At 38.8% G+C, this 26,296-nt stretch overlaps 1 protein-coding gene across 5 annotated transcripts in view; it reads right to left on the bottom strand.

The window, feature by feature from the left end:
- CASKIN1 (CASK interacting protein 1) overlaps nt 1–26,296 on the bottom strand; it is a 171,504-nt gene that overhangs the window by 18,145 nt on the left and 127,063 nt on the right. Inside the window, exons 9-16 of one of the 5 annotated variants that reach the window (XM_063430492.1) lie at nt 25,988–26,082; nt 23,130–23,247; nt 18,144–18,335; nt 17,695–17,718; nt 14,218–14,316; nt 12,992–13,098; nt 12,330–12,399; nt 7,762–7,859 (exon numbers count right to left, since the gene is read on the bottom strand). In XM_063430492.1, the coding sequence (XP_063286562.1) occupies nt 7,762–7,859; nt 12,330–12,399; nt 12,992–13,098; nt 14,218–14,316; nt 17,695–17,718; nt 18,144–18,335; nt 23,130–23,247; nt 25,988–26,082 (803 nt within the window). The remainder of the gene's footprint in view (nt 1–7,761; nt 7,860–12,329; nt 12,400–12,991; nt 13,099–14,217; nt 14,317–17,694; nt 17,719–18,143; nt 18,336–23,129; nt 23,248–25,987; nt 26,083–26,296) is intronic. The other 4 variants (XM_063430493.1, XM_063430495.1, XM_063430494.1 and 1 more) reach the window with 4 other exon arrangements.

Below are 26,296 nucleotides of genomic sequence, written 5' to 3' on the forward strand. Positions count from 1 at the left end.
TGTACATACAATAAACATTATTAATATTCCAAAAGCTGTAGATATTACATTTCTTACAGACTAACTAGGTCCATAGTTGGGACAAATGATATATGAATACCAAGGCATAGTAAAAATATTTCTGATTATAAAAACAAATGCAATCCATTGACCTGATCATACAGCATCTGACCCATGTTTCTCAACTAGTAACCTACAAACACACCTCAGACGCGCCTGTCATATTAGAGGCAGAGGGGGGCACAGAAGGTAATACGTTTAATTATCCATTCTGTTCTCTTCTATCTTCTTTGCTGTTCTTTCTCAAGTGATCTGTCGATAGAGTGATCAATCAAACAGTATCTTCGTGGGATTGACCATCACATTCTTTCTTAGCCTTTATTGACAAGAGCCCAAACGTGGTATTAACGTAGCGATGCATTCTTAAAAAGCTCAATTATATATTCCTCAAGCGTAATATAAGGTATACCGAACAAAAATATTTAAAACCCATTTCTGACATGACGAGGGTAGACTGGTCCTCAGCTTGGAATGCAGACCACCACATTTCCCAAGCAAGTATTGACCACTCTGCCTGCCCTTCTACTTCCAGGCAAGTATCGCCCCATCTTCTTTCCAGGCAGGTATCACCCCTCAGCCCTCCACACAGGTATCGCCCCTCTGCACTCCACGCAGGTATTGCCCCATTGCCTTCCAGGCAGGTATCGCCCCTTGTCCTCCAGACAGGTATTGCTTCATCTTCCTTCAAGGTAGGTATAGCCCATCTGTCCTCCAGACAGGTATCGACCCATCTTCCTTCAAGGCAGGTATCGCCCCTCTGCCCATTCCATCTGCCTGGTATCAATCCTTCTGCCTGTGCTCCAAGTATCACCCACTCTGCCTGTCCTCCTCCTTCCAGACAAGTATTGACACCCCATGCCTGCACTGACTATAAATACTTCCTTTACAAAGGCACAGCTCTTTTTTTTGGAGGTCCCAGCTACAACGACATAGTGCCGCCAGAAATCAGATCCTAAAACTCTGCTACTGGAATCCGTGAAAGAAACGGGCTGGATACACAATTCCTAATGGAAATACCACACAGTACTCTATTTTAACCCAGTACTAGCCTCTACCATTACATATTGATTATAGTGACACATTCAATACAATACATAAAACATAATTATATGGGAAAACATACAGGCAACCACATACCACAATACAATATAACTACGCAAAGGAGGCTAAGTTAGGGGAACATAGACGATAACAATGATACCATTTTGTCAGCATTAACATAATATGCAAAATATATTCAAACATATTGGTAATTAGGAACATACAACCAATAGATGAAGCTGTGACGTTCCCATGGATACCTATGGTTCTATTACAACATTCTTTAGGCTCTTCTCAGCGTCTAACCCATTGAGTAAGGGCAGTTACCTGATAAATATGATGTGTCCGTTCTATTCAGTGAGGGTTCAACAAAATGTCCCAACCCAGAATTTAGGTTTAACCTAAGACATAGCAACCTCATGCTTTGTTAACTAATACCAAGCCTTGTATGTGCTACAACCATACCGAGTAGAGTCATCTCTCTCGTTCTGTGAACGAAGTCACCAAAAACACGCAATCCCCGTGTGTACACGCATGTAAGACGAAAGTATAAATTTTCTCATTATTTCTGTACTGTTTTGTTTGAACATCTTAACAATCTTAAAAATCTTTTTTCTAAAACCTCCAAAAACACATGGTAGAATTAGTAGCAACATAGTAATTGTGACTACCGTATATACTCGAGTATAAGCCGAGTTTTTTAGCACATTTTTTGTGCTAAAAAACCCCAACTCGGCTTATACTCGAGTCAATAGTCTGTATTATGGCAATTTGCATTGCCATAATACAGACTGGGGGCTGGCAGAGCTGTAACTTACCTGTCCTGCAGCTCCTGTCAGCTCTCTCCTCCTCCGCGCCGTCCGTTCAGCACCTCGGTCAGTTTCCAGTGTAAGTGACTTACAGTGTGAGCTGACAGAAGAGCTGAACGGACGGCGCGGAGGAGGAGGGAGCTGACAGGAGCTGCAGGACAGGTAAGTTACAGCTCTGACAGCCCCCTCTCCCCCCCACTGAACTGCCAATCCTGGACCACCAGGGAAGGAGAGCCCCCCTCCCTGCCATGTATCAAGCAGGGAGGGGGGACGAAAAAAAAATAATTAGTAATAAAAAAAAAAAAAAAAATTAAATAATAAATAATAATACAAAAATAATAATAATTAAATTAAATAAATAAAAATAATAATAAATAATAATAATTTTTTTTTAAAATAATAAAAAAAAAATAAAAAAATTGCCCACCCCCCACCAAGGCTCTGCAACACACACACACACACACCACTCATGCACACACCACTCATACACACACACACTGCATTCATATACACACGCTGCACTCATACACACGCTGCACTCATACACACGCTGCACTCATACACACGCTGCACTCATACACACGCTGCACTCATACACACGCTGCACTCATACACACGCTGCACTCATACACACACGCTGCACTCATACACACACGCTGCACTCATACACACACGCTGCACTCATACACACACGCTGCACTCATACACACACGTTGCATTCATACACTCACACTCCATTCATACACACACACTGCATTCACACACACACACTGCACTCATACACACGCTGCACTCATACACACGCTGCACTCATAAACACACACTGCACTCATACACACACGCTGCACTCATACACACATGCTGCATTCATACACAAACACTGCATTCATACACACGCTGCATTCATACACACGCTGCATTCATACACACGCTGCACTCATACACACGCTGCTCTCATACACACGCTGCACTCATACACACGCTGCACTCATACACACGCTGCACTCATACACACACGCTGCACTCATACACACACTGCATTCATACACTCACACTGCATTCATACACACACACTGCATTCATACACACACACTGCATTCATACACACACTGCATTCATTATACACACACTGTAAATAAATATTCAATTAATATATTTTTTTTAGGATCTAATTTTATTTAGAAATTTACCAGTAGCTGCTGCATTTCTCACCCTAGTCTTATACTCGAGTCAATAAGTTTTCCCAGTTTTTTTGGGTAAAATTAGGGGCCTCGGCTTATATTCGGGTCGGCTTATACTCGAGTATATACGGTAATTATCCAGGACCTTGTGTAACAAAAAGCTTAAAAAATAGACCCCAAAATCTAAGCAGGTCTGTATGAGAAAAAAAGCCTTTCATTTGATTAGGAATATAGCTTTAATTCCAAGGCTCTTTCCTGCTGACGGGTTAATATTTCACATCGACCCTAACGTCCTTTTCCCAATCAGTGGTTCATTGTGAATTTTTTTAAATTGTGTTAAGTTGTTTTTAGCGCTGGTGCAGGTTACAGGAAAGTGGTTAAGTTAATGAGTTTCACAGTAGGTAGACTGAAAATGAGAATTTATAGTAACACTAAACGTTGATTTGGCTTTTTCCACAAAAAAAAAATATGTATAACGTAACACTGCATATGTGAGTCGAATAATATATCTTCACAGATTCATGCTGTGCTACAAGGTTCTTCATTTTGACAATTTGTTAGGCTGAAAATAAACACCGACTACATCAGCCAAGAGTCCAGAAAACTATCTGGGACAGTAGGAAGCGAAGGATCGCGTTGTATTTTTGGATCTCCAGTGAATGCAGCAGATCTTCTGACATTTCTAGTGATCTGTGACTCTCCAGGGTACACACACATTACACGCATCTAGGTCACACTTGGCCAAGTGACAACGAATGCTGAATGTTGGATTGTACTTTACAGTGAAATGGTTTTGGCACTCGGCTCTGTACTGTCAGAACTTGTCACAAAGGGTCCCAGCATTGGCAAAAAGGCTGACTGAGTATGTTGTCACACGGCTGGTAATTGTAAACATGATAGGAGGGGCCCTCTGTTTTAGTTGTATTTTCTTTGGACACCTAATCATAAACATCCACCTAGCTCAAATCCTCACATTTCGTAACCTCGTTAGAGCAGGGCTTACTTTACCACTAATATTGGTGTTGGTGCTATATAAATATTAATAAATTGATCACTGGGTCAATGTTCCTTTTGTTCAATAAAGCTATTGAATACTGCAGGCCATTTTTGATGGAAAACTAGGAAAGATTCACACCAGTAGATAGAGCTATTTTGCGATTGTATCATTAACAAAACTACGAATACACAGAAAGACAAAGACAAAGGAAAACAAAAGCCAATATGATGCAACCCTAATGAATGAGAGAGAACAAAAGCAGACTGATCTAGGGGGAAAAGGGAAGCAGACAGATTATCTTACATATGACAATTAGTCATTGCCGACAAATCAATGCACAGATAGAAGACGAGAACATATAATCTTACTTCAAGGTGACACTCTTTACGTGACTACGACTGTTCCCTTCACTAAGCACAGGATTTAACTGTAACAGACTCCAGCACAGAGTGGAGGGTTAGGAGGGTGGAGGGGAATTTGGGAAGGGGATTTATCTGCTAGTGGTAGCTCATGGGTATAAAGTTAACATAAAGGGATACATGATACAAGTGCAGGGGTCTGTATCTGCACCTCCAGGTTCTATAGTGGAACATTGGGTATACCATGACTTGTGATTACATTCATGATCGATTGTGAAACCCCCTCTCACTAGCACAGTTATTAATTACACTGGAATGACATGAATAGGAGATTTTAAGCCAATATACCAGAAACTGAAAAAATATTTAATTCAGTAATTATTTTAGGTTTGACTGCAATTCCGTTGACGGAAAACTAAAGGCACCAAAACAACGTTAGCTTACTGAAACTGTTTTGGCGTAAAGATCATGCCCCTGCAGTCTCACTAAGCTAAAGTTGTTTTGATGAGTATAGTATCCCTTTACCAATAGGAGTGGTGTGCACACAGTTAAGGAACATGTAAGATATCCCAGATACACAATCAAGACAATTCAACAGGGAGAAAATAACTGGTCCAGCATATTTCAAATCAGTCACGCGCCTGGTTTAAGCTTACATCTTCATCCGGTCCATTGTGGCGCTGAGCATCATTCCAGCAATATTTTTGATACCAGATGCTTCCGCTTTGCGTATTTCACAAGCCTTATGTTATTTCAAAGATACACGTCCGACTACATAATTTGTGAGACAATACATGTAACGAACGCCTTGTATGTCGTATACTCCGTTCGTTCGTATACTCCCGAAATGATAGGGAGCTCATATACTCCCGTTCGCATAGTACGCTGATTCGTACTTTCCCGAAATCCAAGTTAGTCATGAGAATAAATCCAGCGGTTCTTTGTTCGCATACCCAAACATCAGTCGAGACTTGATGAAGGATACTACAGGAATGTTTTATTATGGCCAGATGACCCACTTTTATACACAGACCTCCAGCAAAGGGTCTCAACAAGGACACAGCATAACACTCCCACAACACACCCATGACACTCCAACAACATGCCCTGGAGTCTCTGTGTCTGGGAGATAATTTAGTGTACTTTGCTTAAATTAATTATCTCCCAGGCACTAGAGTTACAAATCATAAAACATAAAATCTAAAAAATACACACAATACAAAGAGGAACCAACATAAATATTATATCCCCAGATAGACTGGATCTGAGCGCTATTTGGACAAACAGCCGAATCACCACTGGGTAAAGTTTCAGTCAATTTTGCGAGTTCCAAAACGAACAAAAAGACAAACGGTTCTCCTGGCTCATAGGTAGCGATTGTTCGCCTTGTTAAGGCGAACAATCCTACCAATCAGTGCTCTCCTAGGTTTTCGTGGAAAGAAGCATGCGTTCGTGTGAATTTGACGGTGTTCACGAGGCCGAGTGCACGATCTAGTGTTCCAGACATTCGACAATCAAGTCCCACTGCCTGCTTTCGTGCAAAAAGATGGCCGCCGTTTTCTCCAGCACGTGTTGTTTGGTTATACGAATGTCGGCCACACAGAAAGAGCACTTAAGTTTCTGGTTTATTTGAAGTTAATGAGCCAGGGGGTGGTCCATCTACCGAACACAGGGAAAGTAACTGGGAGAATAAAGTACATAGTTTTGCCACAATACAAAACTCTCGCACATTCTAGTGTCATCATTCCTGCCCATATAAAAACATTGCTTGGAAAGCTCACTGCCCTGTTGTGGTTACTGTGAGAGTGCATTTATAGCTCTGTTAGTTTATTGGTATATTGACTTGGTTTGTATTTGGTTCTTCTGATCTCTGTTATCCTTGACCTTGGTCTGCTCCTTCATTTTACCTTCTGTAATCCTAGAAGCTTGTTCTCCACCACTCTTTGCTTGATCACCATTCGAAGGTTTGATAATACACTCCAATCCTGTCCTTCAATTTCTATCTCTTAGATAGCTAGATTAGAGTTAAATACCAAGTCTTAGCAGTTATATGTAATGCTGACACAGTCCTAAAGGGACACTGTAGTCACTGTAGTCAATATAACCATTTCATCTCATTGAATTGGTTATAGTACCTAGAATCCATTGGTGCTTTCCCTCCATTCAGTGTTAAACCATTTCCTAGCAGGTTAATACTAAATAAAGGTTCTTACCCAAGACAGTCCAGCCCCCACTGAAGGTGTGGCTAAGGCAGTGATTACACACTTCCTTGTAGCCATACCAATTCAAACCAGCAATGAGCACTGTGGTTGGCTGAGTGCAGTCAGCTGACACTCTCAGCCAATCACAGATACCCATTGCTTCTCAGGCTAATGCTTCCTCATCAGTCCAAATAGCACAGAGGGGATAGATTGCTAGGGACTCTCATTTTGCAAAACATGAAAACAGTTTAACACAGAATGGAAGGATGGCACCAGGGGACTCCAAACACTATAACAACTGATGAGACTAAGTAGTTACAGTGCCTACAGTGTCCCTTTAAGTGTTGATCATTTACTCCGGCATGTACCACGCTGATAATGTTTCGGCCATGTGCCTCATATCTAACCAGCCCTATTCTTTCCTCTGAAGCCAAAGGGCCATCTTTCCACACACACTATTTAGTGGTTGTGACCTCCACTTGCTCTCTCGGTTCATCAGCCACATGTTTAGTATGATGGCGGGCTCAGAAGCACAGCTTCCTTTCTAGCTGTGAATGCTGTCCCAGGATTGCCACTGTCACCAGGCAATAATTACCCATCAATGTGGGAGCCCAGCACACCACTTCAATCATGGCTTATAGAGCTGCTTCATGCTTCAGGTGCTCCTGGCACAAATAATACAGATATCCTACTGACCTCAAAAAGAACCCACATCAATATAACGGACATTATAATCTAAATAAGCAGGGGCAAGTGCAGTGCATGAATACAATAAGGCAGGGATGTTATCAAGATAGTTTACTATTCACAAAAACCTTGTGGTTCCCAGTATAACTAGTCTTTAAGTATCTATGATAGTCCAACGTGTAGGGATTTAACCAGTTTTGAAGAGGAGACTGATAAAACATAGTGTGATGGTGATAGCCTTTGGGACCTGGTTTGAGTACACATAGATACTGTATTTATGGGCAAATACATGCAGTCTTTCACATACATATAGGACCTTCAAACTGAACAGGAGAAGGCCGAGGTTGGCTATTGTAGAGCAAGCAGTGGGCGCAGTCACCCATTAAGTTTTGTAACCCCTGACCCCATTACAAGACATTTGATTACCTTGCCTTCTGACTGAACTTCTGTTTTCTTGTTGTGATCGACGCCATACGGCTGGTCATTGTAGGGGCTGCTTGCAACACTCTGAGGCCGAGAGGACCCTTAAAGTTAAATAAAAGCTTTTTTTAAAAACTGGACAGCAAAATATATATTCTCTGGAAAGACAGCTTGAAAAATAATTACATTAATCTACAGGTCTTCAGAGTACCCTGTAAGTGGAGCACTCCGGCATTGAAAAAGTAAAAAAAAAAACAAGTTGGAGAAGACACCTACTGCCTCTTTGCAAATACCTGCATGTAATTCATCTTTGGGGGAAAAGTACTTAAGTTTGATTAATATTACATAAAGACACCTTGCATTATTAGTCACTGTCCATCACAATTATTTATTGGGGGAGGGGGTTATTAACTAAAGTGTGACTTGCTAAGAAATTAAAGGGACACTATAGTCACCTGAACAACTTTAGCTTAATGAAGCAGTTTTGGTGTATAGAACATGCCCCTGCAGCCTCACTGCTCAATCACCTGCCATTTAGGAGTTAAATCCCTTTGTTTATGAACCCTAGTCACACCTCCCTGCTTGTGACTTGCACAGCCTTCCATAAACACTTCCTGTAAAGAGAGCCCTATTTAGGCTTTCTTTATTGCAAGTTCTGTTTAATTAAGATGTTCTTATCGTCTGCTATGTTAATAGCTTGCTAGACCCTGCAAGAGCCTCCTGTATGTGATTAAAGTTCAATTTAGAGATTGAGATACAATCATTTAAGGTAAATTACATCTGTTTGAAAGTGAAACCAGTTTTTTTTTTCATGCAGGCTCTGTCAATCATAGCCAGGGGAGGTGTGGCAATGGCTGCATAAACAGAAACAAAGTGATTTAACTCCTAAATGACAGTGAATTGAGCAGTGAAATTGCAGGGGAATGATCCATACACTAAAACTGCTTTATTTAGCTAAAGTGATTTAGGTGACTATAGTGTTCCTTTAATTCAATATTAATTTCAAATTTTATGCCAAAATAGCCAAACTAAAAACATAATGGAATTTGAGATTTTTTTTAATTATTTTTTTGTAAAATTTTGCAATTGTGGCCTTAAATGTCTAAATCACTTTATATTTCCTTTGAATTTAAAGTGAATATGAAGTTCAAGTTCAAAATAGCTGAACTAGAAAAATTCCTTAAGTTACTTTTCAGAATAGTTTTAAAAAAAATGTTAGTGCTACTATCAAATGATGTAAGTAAGGTCTGTCGCAACAGAAAAACTACAAAGCAAAGACTTCAACATACTACTATATACAGTTGGAAAAGATTTTACTACATAAGGTAAAGGAAGGCACGGAATAAGTCGGATACATGGCATGCAGGGAATTGGAGGTGGCATTGTGACAATACAGTTGTGAGGAGTTTAAAGGGATAGTTTAGTCATTAAAATAACTTTAGCTTAATGAAGCAGTTTGGGCGTATATATCATGCCCCTGCAGTCTCACTGCTCAATTCTTTGCAATTTAAGAGTTAAATCACTTTGTTTATGCCATCCTAGTCACACCTCCCTGCATGTGACTTGCACCGCCTTCCTAAACACTTCCTGTAAAAAGTCATATAATGTTTACACTTCCTTTTTTGAACAGTCTCTTTAAATAAGATCGTCTTAGACCCTGCAGGAGTCTCCTGTATGTAATTAAAGTTCAATTTAAAGGGCAGGAAATAAAACTTGTAAAGTAATTTACATCTGATTGAAAATGAAACCATTTTGTTTTCATGCAGGCCGTGTCAGTCACAGCCAGGGAAGGTGTAGCTAGGGCTCCATAAACAGAAACAAAAGTGATTTAAGTCCTAAATGACAGCGAATTGAGCAGTGAAATTTCAGAGGCATGATCTATACACACAAACTGCTTCATTAAGATAAACTTGTTTTGGTGACTATAGTGTCCTTTTAAAAACAACTTCACAACAATGTTTTGTAACCAAGCATTGCACACTCAGGCGAAGGCAAAATTGACAATGCATAACAATCTGGACATCGACACACAAATATAAAAATTCAGAAATAGGCTGAGAAAATACGGCCTAGCAGGATATTAGTGCAGTTATATAGGTTTAGTTATTATCTGCAGGAATGCAAAGCATTATCCCATCCATCCTAGAGGATTAAGCAAAACAATTGTAACGGTTAGTATTTGGTTAATAGGTACGCAGAGTCTTTACTGATTTAGTCAGGCAACTGCGAGGCGAAAATAAACATGTGCTTATTAATAGACAGTACACTTCGTACACTTCAAACCTTAAAAAAAATAAACTATTGTGATATTATTGCTTTTTAAATTGTATTTTTAGTCAAAGAATGCTTGCCGTCTGGGGAAAAAACTACTTTAGTCAAATGCTATAAAGAATTGTTTATATATTTTTCAACATTTAAAAAAAATAAATGTATTTCTTAATTAATTTGTGCATCTGTTACTTAATCTTGGAATTAACACATATTATTTGTTAGACTGACAATGGGAATCATAGCAAAATATTTCAACCTGTGTAAAAATATTTAAAAACAATAAAAAAGACATTACACTGCGCAAAGGCAAAACAAATAAATACAATTTTTTAAAAAATAATGTTTTGTAGACATACTCCCAATGAAAACACACACATTTAACTATGCATAGCTTCATTATGGGTTTACCTAAAACCAGCTTGGAAAAGCTGCAGATCTCTAGTCTACAGCCTTTGCAAGCCCTCCCCTTCTAACCCCGCCCAGCCTTTCTGTGGCTGTCCAATCACAGATTTCCCAATGCAGCTCAATGAGTCTTTGCAAGGCAGGTGCTCTGGGCTATTGCTGCCTCTTGAGTTTAGCTCCACTGAGCTAATCACACCAGGCAGTAAAAGGACCTGTTTGATTGACAGCCAGGGAATGTAACAAGGTTAATTTATAAAATGCAATTTCTATTCTATTCCAAATCTGCACCTTTTGTAAAATGAAAAAAAGAGAACACACTATTCAGACTTACCTTCCCTTAAAACGAGCATGCAACAAATCACTGAGAAAGTGAATACAGAGGGGGATGTAAAGGTGATCCAAGGTGAAATTTCCACACTAAAGAGTCTATCCTCCAACTACATCACACCCATTAAGTCCTCTCAATACAACTGTCAGCTGAAGAGGACAGGAACCGACGTAACCACATCAAAATCCGAGGCATACCGGCCTCTGTTGCCAAAGAGGAACTACCTCACTATGTGAGACGGTTCATGCAATCTATACTACCCCCCACGGTGACGAGGAAACTCACCTTTGTGGGGATATACCGTCTACCCACACTGACCAAACCTCCAACGCACCCTGCTAGAGATGTCATCATCCGATGCACTCTACTCCAAGACCAGGGTCACATTATGGCTGCGATAAAGGACAAGGACCCTCTCAATTTTGAAGAGTCCCAACTGACTTTGTATCAAGACCTAACTAAAGCTATGCTACAGTGGAAGAAGATACTCAGCCACCTCACCAATCAGCTACGTAGAGCAGGGGTGACATACAGATGGGGTACTCCACGATCCCTCATCGTCACTTATAAAAGGTGCCACACACAAAATCATCTTAGGAACTGAAGCCCCTGCGCTACTTTCAACTCTAGGTCTCTCGAATATGACAACCACACCCGGCCAGAACGCTTTCCCGATCTGGGATCCGGCGACAATTGAGCCATTCACACCAAGAACCAGACGATGAGACCCTCTGGCCACTTGACGGGTTTGGGAGGAGAAGTCTCCTATCCCAGCTATGCATCCGTTCTCAAGTTTATTTGTACCTTCTCTTTACTTTTCTACTTCACTACTGCTGACTACCATATTGACTGATGCGCTCTATTATTGCTACATTTATACGAACCAGGTCCACAAGCGTACCAAAGCGAGGCGTACTGCAACACAGTGCCCCCCTCCTGTACTATACCTCCACAAGGAGGAATAGCTTTTACACAGTCTAGTCTCACGCATCTCTAATCGAAACTACACCTACAAACCCACCCTATTGATCCACGAGTGGCATTTATCTAAATCGTTCCCCTTAGGTCTAAAAGTATGCACCTGTATACCGGACATAAAGCACCCACTCTGGATCATACCACCACTACCACTACACAACCTAGATAGCGGCATTTACAATCCAACAGATGTAGATTAACTCACTACTGTGTCCTGATACCGCCTAGGCACCAACGCATGTTAAGTTTAAATAAAAAACTATTTTTTTTTAGTGCTAAGCTGTAACACACAAATTGTTCAATGACTACTGTATAACACTGTAATGTCTTCTGCCCACAGCACGACAAAATAAAGAATTTTTAAAAAAATTGGTATGTCTGTATATTCCATGTGTTAAAAAGTATTATTCAAAAATAGAAATTCTCAATGAAACAAATAGTTATTAGTCAGCAGTGGTTGTGGTGCTTAGTGTGTCTCTTTAAGGATAATCGGATATTCATTTACATCTTTACTTTTATTACCATAAAATGCAACATGTTTATTTTCAGCTATGAATATTATTGCGCTGGTTAGAAGATTCCGTGTTCTACGCACCTGTGTGACTGTCACAGGCATCTCCCGGCTCCTGCCCCAATGCCTTCGGGGAAAGGACAGTGGCGAGCAGCTGGAATGGAAGGACGAGTGGAAAACACCAAAAAGAAAAGGATGCAGAGTGAAAAAGAAAAGAAATGAAGAAAAATATGGAAACAACGACGTCTTTGACTTAAGTTAATACTGGTTGCCCTAAGTCGCTCTTTACGGGTATTTCAGCAGGATTTATAAAACAAAGGCCATAATATAAGGCTGTTAACCATTTTGCTGCAGGGGCAGAGCGTGCAAAATGTTTCTCTTTTGACCCATTTGGATGCAAAAGATTTAAATCCTGTGCTGAAGATATATTTTACCGTAAGATCAATTTCCGGAAGTGGATGTCCAGCAGAATAATATTTTAAGTTTGTTGGATCAAAACCGCTGATTACACAATTTAGTTATATTTAGTTTCAGTTTTATCCTTTTATTTTCCCCTGAGGAATTTACTTTGCAGGTAGCAATGGTCGTACTTTTCCCACGTACAGAAAAAGTAAGATATTGCCCACATCGCAGACATTGGGCAGTGATAAAGGACCCTTGTAGATCTGATCTTGTGGCTAGTCAAATGCCCAGTTTTATTATAATATATCTGCTACGCAAGGCAGACAGAGCTCCCCTACATATACCTTGACCCCCTCTGCGCCAGCGTGTATAGCGTGAGCACTGCTCGCACTCTGCCCGCTCCCAGAACTCCGGCCACTTCCTGTGCTGCCCATGCTGCTGCGATCACCACCTGGCATGGGGGGTAAAAATAAGGTTTTATTAAACAGGTTGGTAAGGGGAGCTGTGTTGATCCAGCTCTGTCTGAACACAACGTTGGATGGTGTCTGTTTATATGTGTAGGGCTGGTGCTCACTTGATTATAACATAAGCTTGACTCCAGCCACAAGCAATCCCTCCACCTTCTATTGAAGCTGATTTAAGTAATATGTTGGCACCGATGCCCGCACACTGGGGGGAGGGGGAGGGGTTTAACTGGTCAAACCTGTAATCTTACCAGGCACTGTGGCAAAACAAATGGAGAGTTGATGGGAGACACACAGTGGGACAGCGAAAATGTATAATTCATGAGGAGAAATGCAGGAGATATGGGATATGTTGCTACCTATGGAAAGGTCCCACAATGGTAATGGGTAAGCAACTTCTTATCCATTAACCTTTTAACAGCAGATCGCCAGGCTGCAAAGGGTTAATGGCATTTGGAACAAAGAGCAATGTTCTACTGGATGAAGGCATAAGTGGGCACAGAATCGGAGGAGTAAGATAACGTTTCAGCTGTTTTAAAAGAAAATTCAAACAGTATCTCCGACTTAATCGCTACGGCAATCATTATTATTAAACGTTTACCTTGAAGTAACTAAGTTTTTCAAACCATCATCAAATCATAATCAAATGTCTTTTTCGCAAATATAAGGGTACAGACGGGGAATCCCATAAACAAGGGATTATGGAGAACAAACAAAGTTTGGGTAAATCGGAAAAATTCTTCATTTCAGTTCATTTTCCACTTCAACTATTGTAGCCCAACACACACAATTTAATTATTAATTCCACACAATTCCCTACTGATTAAACCATATTGCAAACTGGTTGGTGAGTTTTTTTTTTGTTTTTTTTTAAAGGAATGGATTGATAGGGGCTTATTCACTAAAAAGCACGCTTTGGTGAGTTGATCTATACTTTGCTACGTAGTTTTAAACTCACTTCAACTTAATGTTCAATCAACAAGCCCCCAAAAACTGTTCCACTATTTGTTTTTTGGCTTTGACGTCTGTGTATGAGTGCCTTCTGGAAATTCTTGCAAGGTGGCCACTGCAATGGACCATACTCATTTTATAGCACACGGCAGTACCTGCAAATGGTTTCCTTAATACCCAGATTTCCTCTGCCGGTGCTGCAGAGGTAGGTCCTGGAGACATATGAGAGGGGCTTGATTCAGATCCTCGCGAACCTTAAGGAACAAAAGACCCCACAATAAATAGCGTTAGTGAAGGCAGAGTACATTTCTGGTAAGAATTTATCAAACAGACAAAAAATATATAGCTATGTTAAATGACCTAGAAAAAAATACCAGTTATATTGATCGTTAAAAAATTATAATTACACAAAAGAGGGTAAACAAGGTCAAATCCAATTACACTGATATCTAAAACAAAAGCAAATTACAAAAAAGAGAACAAACAATTCTCAAATTCAAGGAAATAAATCACATAAATCAATTACACATCACTGGAAAACGGTAAAATGATAAAAGACCAAGAAATGCTAAATTATTGGGGCCATGAAATAGCCAAGATGCAGATTAAGGACACAATCCATCATGCACTACAATTCAACAACCAATTAAACAAATTATCAACTATACCAAGAAAACGAACAAAACACACACCAAAAACCATAGAAAATACAGCAGTTTCCCATGCTGCACTCTCCACTTCCTGTTGTGCATTACAACCGCCTCTAATACAGGAAGTGCTCAAGAATGTATTGAGTGCAACAGAACATTGGTTCCCCCATACAACTGGAAACCAGCATAGTCAAATCTAAGCATCTAAGTTCTGTCAAGGTATGGAAACACTGCACGTGTGAATGTTACAAAAGTAAACCAAAGTATGAAAAAAGGTACATTTGGGTTTTCGATTATTTCATTTTCCCTCTAAGTAACACATTGTGATGATTTAGTCTGTTATTCGGCAAGTCACATCCGCCAAAATGGAGTCAGCAGAGCCAAGACTAGATTCTTTGTGTAATCCTATCCGTAAAGCTGTGGAAAGTTAAAAAGGACATCACAATATGAAGTATATGCAGTACTACGGATAGCATAGTAATATGACAAATTGTGCAAATTGGTGTGGTTCCCATTTAAAATAAAATATATACATCTATAATAACTGAGGTGATGAATTCTTTGTTATGCTAGGGTAAATATCAACTTTTTCTCAGCATAATAACCGGCTCTGTGGAGAGTTAACAATTAAACAAGACCAAGAGATAATCACGATACATTAAAAAGCGGCTGTTTAGGGAGTTTACGCCCATGAGAGGCAATTATCTAGAACAGACAGTACACGCGGCCAGAACACCGAGAGACAGTCAAGGAAACGAGACCAGCATGACAAATCCAACACTCGAGATAACAAGATCACAGATACCTACACCGAAAAAACAACTGGTTACAAAGATTTGGAAAACAATATGGCATACATGCCTAAGCAACACCAACAACCAACAACACATATGAATTTCCATGTAAGATTCGGGTCTACCTACCAACAACACTGGCAGATATACACACAAGAAGACCACGGATGGAATATTATTATAGACATGATGTCAATTTTATTTCTGTAAGATGACCCATCAAAAAAAATACAAAGTATCTGTATTAATTCCAGCTATCTTTGGTGCTGTTTATGTTAATGAACTATATTTCCCATAATGCTCAATCAGGGGCAGTGCCAAGTTTAGACGTTACCTGATGATTATGATGATTTATTTTTTTAAATGTTAGGTAGAGGTTAACGCGTTTCACACTTACACGACCTGCTTATATTTCCCAGTTCAGATTGGATCATTTTAAAGCAGCACAACTGCTTCTGAGTTTTTGGTATAGATGGAAACTTTATTACAAAAACTCAAGTACATTTTGGTACTGCTCCATGATCCTGGAAACAAAAAAATTCCGGATTTGCTGTGCGCTGTGACGGAATTTCGCTAACATTCCAACGCAGTCAAATGTATACCTTAGACAAAATACGGACTTCATTTGTCCAACGTTTGCATTGGGTTATGGTTAAATAGGGCCAAAGCTGTAGATCCAACGATGGTTCACTTGGTGTATCTAAATTTTTCATTAGTAGGTTTAACATTAACACATTTTTTCACTAGCGTGAATAATTCGAAGTTAATTAAAAGTGAACTTCTTATTGTATTCTGTAGCTATGTCCACTACTACCAAACTCTAGGGGTTTGTTCACTTAATTTTTTTAATTATTCACTAAAGTGTGAATTGTCACCTATTCATAGTGAATTTCAAATATTAGGCGGCCATAGCCAAAATGAAAAAAACTAATCTCAAAGTTAGTTATGTTTGCAGTTTGGCTTTTTTGACTAAACTTTCAAATTCACTTTAAATTGCCCAAAATTCACCACTTTAGTGAAAAACCCTTCGCCAATTGCTGTGAATGGAATTGTAAACTTTGCTTCAAGATAGCGGAAATGGAAATCTAATTCAATTCAGCTTCTTTTTTCTACACACAGGTATTTTGGTGTAAAATTGCAAAAAAAAAAGAGAGAGAGATTCGATTTTTCCAGTTCACATCAACTCAGGGTGTAATCAACTAATCTCCTGAATTTAAAATACAAACATTTCAATAAACGGTGTACACGACATTTCACAGTAACAATGTACACAGACACAGCTAGTTTTACAGTTTAAGAAGATCCCCAGCTATATATCTGATATCTTAATTAGTCAAACGAGACATGTAAAGGGGTAGTTTAAGCACCGTAACAGTGCAGAACACTGTAGTAGTTATGGTGTCAGACGTGACCTGGCACAGTCTGGTTGTAAGTATTCCAACCGATTTTGAACGTTTCCCAGGCATCTTTGGTATGGACTACTCTACCGACAGCACTAAAGTAGAACTTCACATTTCCACATTAGTGACATCAATTTCTGCCGTCCATGGACTTAATTAATTGGCTGAGATCATTACAGTGCTTAGACTGCCCCTTCACAGGCAAAATATCATGAAACAATAATTTTGATATGCTGGAGCATATATCAATATATGTTATTTTGCAACGCTTTAATGGTCACACTACTTTAGTTTAAATGATAAAACACTGTTTATTAGTTTTCTCTTGATGACATCATTGTCTGTGAGCAAGGGTTAGTGCTCCTCCTGTAACCAGTGCTGCTGCTGATCCAAACAGATAGATAGGTCGATTACTGTCTCTAGAATATTCATGAAACACGGTAGTCTGCAGTAATGAGCGTAATTAACCGGAGCCAAATATCATGATAAAAAAATAAATAAAATGTTGATGTCTGTCACAATTTTGCATTGTATAATGTTTTCTGTTACAGTTTTGCATTGTATAATGTTAACACTTGTTAGATATCAAAAGATCCTTTTTCATGATAGTTCCCCTTTAAATAATTTAGTCTTTCGATACTGCTATCTACAAGGATGGGTATCAAGTTATACACCCATTGACCAGATTAAGAGCACCCAGCTCTATTCGTCCAAAAAACAGACCAATAACTAGACACACAGATCTAGAGGACACCCATACATAACGCTACAAAAAACATAACACATACCAAAAAAACAAGTCTTTCTGGAGTCTAAAAAAAGAGATACACGTACAATTATTCTTCAAGAACACAGCATAGTACAGCGTAATTATTAAATATTCCGAGAACTTAAAATGTTTAAATCTAAAAGGATAAATCTAAGCTATATACCATCCCTTCACTTTGTAAACAATGTTAACACAATTATGATCTTTAGAGAGGTCTTCTAAATAGGCAATAGGGTGGCTTCGTAGAGCATTTACTTTTTGTTAATCATGTTAGGATGTTAGGTAAAGGTGCCCAATATCAATGTATGGATCGATCAATATTAATATATATTTATGCCAGAAATAAAATAAAATTTAATGTAAAATAAAAAAATAAATAAAAGTAGAAATGCAAAGAAATGTTTAACAGATAGAAAAACAAAAGTGAAGAGGGAAAAATAAAAAATAAATTACATTTTAATGTGCTACCTGGTCCGCCACACGGCACCCCTGCGCTACGGCAAGGCTGGTGATAACCAAACGAACTGAAAAGAAGCTGATGTGAGTTAGGGGTTGGCATCAAACAATGGTAGATATAGTGTGAGTCACCATTAGCCAGCGGCGCACGGCGGGCCGTGTGCTGAGCGTTTGGGTTCTCTTGGTGAAATGAGCCCCAAGAACCTAATTGTAAGAGACAATGAGATCAAATAATAGGAAAATAATAAAACAAAAGAGTAAATTCAAACAAAGAAAATATGAAAATAAGCAGAAACGGTAACACAAATGATATGCTGATGGTGTGGAATGATATTCTTTATTTAAAGGAACACTATAGTCACCTAAATTACTTTAGCTAAATAAAGCAGTTTTAGTGTATAGATCATTCCCTTGCAATTTCACTGCTCAATTCACTGTCATTTAGGAAAAAGTGATTTAACTCCTAAATGGCAGAGGATTGAGCAGTGAGGCTGCAAGGGCATGTTCAATACACCAAAACTGCTTCATTAAGCTAAAGTTGTTCAGGTGACTATAGTGTCCCTTTAAGGTTTAAGAAGCCAAAATGGCCTGATTTTCCTCCCAGTGCCTGGATGTTTGAGGAAGACCCCATAATTAAAATTCTAGAATGTAGACCCAGGAGGTAGAATCTAGACTGAGGAGGTAGAAATACAACTCCCTGGATGTTTTATCACCCTTTCAAACGACAATGCATCATGGTAGATGTAGTTCTAAAACATTTGAGGATCTACTTTTTGGACAATCCTGTCCTAAACCATGGGACTTATTTATTATCCAGTATACTGATCAATGTGCCGCCTCCCTCTGCTTAGGCCAAAACTTCCATTCCCCTCTGCCATACAGTCTCATTGTCCAGTCCTGGGAGGGGCAGGGGCGGGGGGATTCAGTCCTATTTATATGTAACTTACTAGCACAAACATAGGGAGAGAGTGGCACAATACAGAGTTATTCAGTAAAGTAAGAGTAGCTGGAGATTTAAAGAAACTTCAAGGTCAAAATACCCGACCTAAAAACAGATATGACATAGTGGATTTTTCTAATTTGGCTATTTTGACCTTAAAGGGACACTATAGTCACCTAAACAACTTTAGCTTAATGAAGCAGTTTTAGTGTATAGATCATGCCTCTCATGTTTCACTGCTCAATTCACTGCCATTTAGGAGTTAAATCACTTTGTTTCTGTCTATGCAGCCATTGCCACACCTCCCCTGACTCTGATTGACACAGCCTGCATGAAATAAAACTGGTTTCACTTTCAATCAGATGTAATTTATCTCAAACAATTTTATCTCTTTCTCTGTAAATTGAACTTTAATCACATACAGGAGGCTCTTGCAGGGTCTAGCAAGATATTAACATTGCAGGGGATAAGAAAATCTAAATTAAACAGAACTTGCAATAAAGAAAGGATAAACTTTAGATGACTCTACAGGAAGTGTTTAGGAAGACTGTGCAAGTCACATGCAGGGAGGTGTGACTAGGGTTCACCTAGTTAAGTGATTTAACTCCTAAACGGAAGAGAATTGAGCAGTGAGACTGCAGGGGCATGATTTATACACTCAAACTGCTTCATTAAGCTAAAGTTGTACCTTTAAATTTTGAGATTCGCTGAAGTGAGAATTCAAAGTGATTTTCAAATTTAAGGTCAGAGTAACCGAACAGAGAGCACAGCTGATCAGTTTGGATATTTTGACCTTAATGTTTGAAATTCTCACTTTCGCAGATAACCCTGATTGAATTCACTTATAGCGAGTTATTAATTCGTCCTGTGGGGTTTATGAGATTTGTTAATACATCTCATGGGTGCAGGCACCATTTCTGGTAAAATATACCTTTGTACCCCCTAACCAAAGGCCACTCCAGATACTATGGACTGCGGCTAGAGAGTCTGGCTGGGAATGATGGTGGTTGAAGTCCTGGAATCCAGAAAACCCATAACCCTAACGCCAGCAGTATAAATAGCATTAAAATGTACAGGGTGGAGATGCAAACAGCATTATTTTAACATTTACATTCCAAACGATGCAGTTTTGTTGCTCAGTTCTTCTACAACCACCATCTTATCAGCATACCCCATATATAGATATTTTTGGTGCAATTGCAAATATCTGAATTCTTTTTTTTACCTTTAACTGGGGGGTACAGATTCATTAAAGTCATTCCAGAAATCTGGGTTTTTTGGGGTTGATTTTTGCAACTGAGCAGATGTACGTGTATCAAAAGTTTAAATACAGATCTTACTGACACTTGAAACACTCCCTCTTCTCAGTTAATTGTTCTCCAGCAAACGATTTGGCTTTAGCTAAAAGTGTGAACATTTCTTCCTACAATTAACAGCAGAGCATTTCTTTTATCAAACTGCCAGGCAGACATTACTATCAACAATTCAGTGCTCCGGGGCATGGAGAAATGGAAGATCAATAGGTTTAGATCTTCTCCATTATAGAGAGCACAAAGGAAATTAGATCTGTGCCTTTCAGACAGAGATCCTGTGTTCTGTCCGCCTCCTACTTAGCTGTCAAAGTGATTGCAGAGTGATTACCTTGTTCTCCTACTAGTCTATAGTATCGTATCGTATGGGACACAGGTGTTTTACAGGAGGCAACTATGCTCCCTCTATAGCCAATCAGCTATAAGTTCTCCTTTCACATCAAAAAAGTTCTATAAAGGACACAAATTTGCCATGTTCTGAGATAAAACCACTGTAACTAAGTAATCTATTCCCTAAATATCAGTTAGTAAAATGTGAACAAAAATTGTATCTTTCAGGGCATAACTAAAATTATTACATTGCAAAATACATATTTTACAAATTTGTATTCCAAAGGCGTCATGCGCCAACTGATGGAATCTCCGCACATTTTGTGATGGGGATGTTATAGGACGCTTTAAAATTATTTTTTAATACAATAATCGTTTCATCAAGGTTTGAAAGGAAATGGAGTTTTTTACATGAAGTATATGTAAAAAAATGAGAAAAACTCATCCCTACCTTTAGTATATGACAGAACCTTCAGCCATAAACATGCACTTTGGGTCGGACAGTGTTTGAAAACCGATGGTTAGTCTCTATGGTCTTCCCGGCTTCACTCCGTGCACAGAAACAGGGAAGACCATAGAGACCTGCTGTCTGTTTTCAAACACTGTCTGACCCGAGGTGTGTATATATGGCTGAAGGACCCTGTCGTATATTAGGTAGGGATGGGTATTTTGAATTTTTTTTACACATACTTCATTAGAAAAAAAAAATCTATTTCCTTCAAACCTTGATGAAAGGATTATTACAGTTTTCCTTTAAATCTTTCAAGAGAAACTAGGATGTCCAGTCATTGGTCACAAGTGGCCTAATGGATCCACATTCAATGCTACTAGATTTTCCGATAGCGTGGAAAGTGGAACAAGGGAATTGCGCATTTTAATAAAAAATAGCTGAGCTGAAAAAAAAGACTAGGAGGAATTTGGATATTTATTTTGTAATTAAATGAAATTACGTTGGCCTAAAATGTGCCATTTTTAAAACTATAAAATAAACAGCTAAAATAAAAATGTTTAGTAACTGCGCTGAAGGCATGAACCTCCAACTAAAATACACATGGACCACTTCCTGCTCTGACTACATCAAGGACGGTAAAGCAATTCCTATGAACTCACCAACTCTATACATCGCAGAGCTGGTATAATATAACCTGCAAACCGATGAGATACACATGTTTAAGGAAATTAAAAAGGAGTATTGGGTGAGACACGAGGGCTCCAGAACAGATTCCAGATTGTCCTCTATGACTACTTTAAAGTGTTGGTATTTTTTTTTTTTTTATGTTACACTGGGTATAAATTCCCATACTGCGCTATCAGGACACAGCCAAATATATTAAATGTTCTAAAAGAACGTACAAACTCACATAAACCAATGATTAAATCTAGCACTGTGATGTCTTTTACAAGGCGTTCTTCTGGAAACTACAAAAAGTGTTTTTTCTCTTTATAGGAATGCAATCAAAAGATGGTGGGTGGATGTAAAGCATCAGATACACTTAGTTTAAATCGAGGGGCACACAAAAGGTAGACTTCCAGATGTTGCAGAACTAAACACTATGGCAAAGCATCATGGGAGGTATAGTTTTACAACAACAGTCAATCTACCTGTTGGGGACACTTGGTTTAAATGGTTCCTTGGCTTGCTAAATCTCTTAGATTCCATCAGCAACCTCCTAGGTGGGCAATGTGCCACGGGGCAAGATTTTACACTTTTGTCTATTCTCATTGAGAACACTTTTTCGGTTGATTTAGACCTGCAACATTAAAGGACACTTTGGTCACCAGATCAGGTCTCATAAAGTTTCACTCCTCAATTCTCTGCCATTTAGGAGTTAAATCACTTTTGTCTCTGTTTATGCATCCTTTGTCACACCTTCTCTGGCTTTGACTCACACAGCCTGCATGAAGAAAAATGGTTTCACTTTCAATCAGATCTTAAGCTTACTTTAATTTTTATTTTATATCCTTTAACTTTAATTACATACAGAATGCTCCTGCAAGGTCTAACACGCAGATATGAGATTCTAAATTAAACATAATTTGCAATAAATTAAGTGTAAATATGAGATGATTCTTTACAGGAAGTATGTAGAAAGGATGTGTAGTCACGTGCAGGGAGGTGTGACTAGGGCTGCATTAACTCCTAAATGGCAGAGAATTGAGCAATGAAAACTGCTTCATTAAGCTAAACTTGTTTTGGTGTTTAAAGTGTCCCTTTAAGAAACAATATATTTATTATTATATGTTTCCTTAAATAGAAAATTTTATTAAACATTTAATAAGTTAGGTATTAAAAATATATATAAAGTTTGTCTGGTCCCCTCTCTGTGTCTTCCCTTGTTTATAGAACTAAAACTACTCCCAGAAGGGGGGGGGGGGATCAACCATAATAAAACAGTAGCAGAAGATTGGAGATTTTGCCTGTTCTTTTGCTGATGGCTTCCACCAAACTGGATGGGAAGTAGCCGACCCTATCGTTTCCCGTCCGGTTGTCATGGATACATCCTTTCCATCGGCCATCGGGATGTTGCTCCAGGACCTTGATGAGAAGAAGACAAGGGAAATTTAGAGGAGGTTGACAGACCACATCTGTGCATGGCTTCTATCTCCCAGATATGCTTTGCTTTAACACTGTAATTAGCATGTCTAATCTAATTTACGGTTATTAAATAAATGCATCTTCAGGAGATAGGACTATTACTGTCGCATTTCACCAACCACTCCTGGTGATAACCCCTTTTATTGTATGGTTTACTTACTCATCAATTTAAAGTTTACAAGTTTATTTTTGCATATAAAGTCGAATTATCGCAGACAGAAAAATATCCAGGGACCACTGCAACAGTGTTTATATCTTATGCTATGTTAAATCATTTGTTTATCATTGTGACAAGGAGATGTGGGGAAGCAGCGCCTGTGATGATATTCTCAAATTCGAAAGCAATGTAGTGCAGTCAGGGGAAAAAAAGTATGTGATCCCCTGCTGATTTTGAAAGTTTGCCAACTGACAAAGAAATTATCAGTGGGTATATTTTAACAGTGAGAGAGAATAACAAAAGAAAAATCCAGAAAATCCAGAAAAACGCATGTCAAAAAAGTTATAAATTGATTTGCATGATGAGTGCATGTCAATTGCATTAACTGTTGTCGCCTTCTCACCAAGCTGCTTGGCGATGGTCTTGTAGCCCATTACAGCTTTGTGTAGCTCTACAATCTTATCCATGACGTCCTTGGACAGCTCTTCGGTCTTGGCCATGGTGGAGAGTTTGGAATCTGATTGATTGCTTCTGTGGACAGGTGTCTTTTATCCAGGTAACGAGCTGAGATTAGGAGCACTCCCTTTAAGAGATTGCTCCTAATCTCAGCTCGTTACCTGGATAAAAGACACCTGGGAGCCAGAAATCTTGTTGATTGATTTCACTCATTGACATGCAAATCAATTTATAACTTTTTTTGACATGCGTTTTTCTGGATTTTTTTTTTTTGTTATTCTGTCTCTCACTGTTAAAATACACCGACCATTAAAATTATAGACTGATCATTTCTTTGTCAGTGGGCAAACGTTCAAAATCAGCAGGGGATCAAATACTTTTTTCCCCTCACTGTATGTATCAGATACCTAATAAATACGAAAAAAACGAAATGCACTTACAATTTTATGGAGCTTGTAATCAGCTCCAGATTTATGCACCTGGACGGTATGGGGATTGTACTGTCAAGGTGCATAAATCTGGAGCTGATTATAAACTCCAGAAAATTGTAAGTGCGTTTTGTTTTTTTGTATTTATTAGGTATCTGATACATACTACACTGTATTACGTTTCCCATCTTACCCCCTAGATTTCTTTCTAATTTGAGAATATCCTCACAGGCGCTGCTTCCCCGCATCTCCTTGTCACATCCATTCTACCACCAGAAGGAAGAGACTCTGGTTTGGGAAGCTCAAGCTGTCAACACACAATACACAAGCACCAACAATTCCATCTCTCTTTTTTTATTTCTTTATCATTACTACTAATTGTATTTATAATTTGTTAACATATTCTGTATATCTTTATAATGGACAAATAAGATTTACTAGTAATGGGGCCTACAGTACATTTACTACAAAACAACAATTATGCAGATGAGGACACCCACAATGCAACTGCATCCTCTCCTGGACTGCACTGAAATAAAATACCCAATGCATGCTGGGAAAGCAACAAATGTATTATGGGTGCGCATCTTTTCTAAATAACTTTATTTGAAAGTAATTCTGTACATTTGTTGGCAATTCGATTACCCGATTACCCGCAATATGCAGCATATATATATTTTTTAATCTTTACCTAAATAAAACTTTGTTATGCATAATTTTGTGGATAAAAGGTCAACTTTATAAACTATTGAACTTTTAAAATTAAATATTTCCCCAGACAGCTTTATTCTAAAGCAATGTTCCCTCTATGCGAACATTTTTGATAACAATCAAAGTCGCTACACCATGCAGTTTGCAAAATGGACTCATTACAAACTGCTGCAACATATGTTGGTGTGTTGTAAATTATGATAATTATTATGATTATTATAATTCCTTTCTTAATAAAACTATATGGTCCGAAACACAAACGTGTACACCTGACCCTATAGTGTTAAAAAAACACATGTAGGGTGTCTGGCACTTCCCTCTCCACCCTCCCCTTCTCCCCCCCCCCCCCCCCCAACCCCTTAAATCATAAGAAAACGTACCTTATTGTCCGCCCCAGAGCCACCTCCTTGGCTGAAATCAACAGAATTGATGAAAGTGTCAATTCTAATGATCTTAGTCAAGGAGGCGGGCGGGGGTTTTGCCAAACACTGCCCTAGTCAATTGGCATTAAATTAATGCATCTCTATGGGAAAAGTGTAGCGTCATACAGAGCATGGACGCTGACTCAGGAAGGACCTGTAGTAGCCGTCTGAGGAGTGGCCACTGTAGGTGTTCCTAGGCGGTAATATAAACACTGTTTTCTCTCTGAAAAGGCAGTGATTACATTAAAAGGCCTGCAGGGACTGACTATACTCACCAGGACAACTAAATTAAGCTGTAGTTGGTCTGGTGACTATAGTGTCCCTTTAACTATTTCAGTACCGGGGCAGAACACACACAAAAAAAGTGTTTATCCCAGAAAATTAAATTGAGGCCTCAGAAAGCAAGAAATGTACTAATTAATGATGGATTATAAAATCATCTTCAGGATGAAAGGAGGTATACCCAAACTTGCTGCTTTACTTAATAGGGTTAAAGAAGAACTTACCGTTATAACGTCCCCTGTTTTTATATTCAGACTGGTCAGATCGTAATTATTGCAATAATCCTTAAGAGCTCTGACTTGCAGAGCAGCAGACGCATCTACAATACAAAGAGACGCATACAAAAGACGTATGATGTAGGGGTGATTATATGAAATAGATGATCAAAAAATATGGTTTCACCACCGTCAAGTGTATGTTATAGCTTTGTAACATTCATATATACTTGTTCCAGTTTCCATACCTTGAGAGACCTTAAAAGAAAATTAATGGAGTATAAGACGAGCCTCCAGTCACAAACCTTTACAGCAGTG

This window comes from Pelobates fuscus, chromosome 8 (genome assembly GCF_036172605.1).
Source record: "Pelobates fuscus isolate aPelFus1 chromosome 8, aPelFus1.pri, whole genome shotgun sequence".
Taxonomy (NCBI): domain Eukaryota; kingdom Metazoa; phylum Chordata; class Amphibia; order Anura; family Pelobatidae; genus Pelobates; species Pelobates fuscus.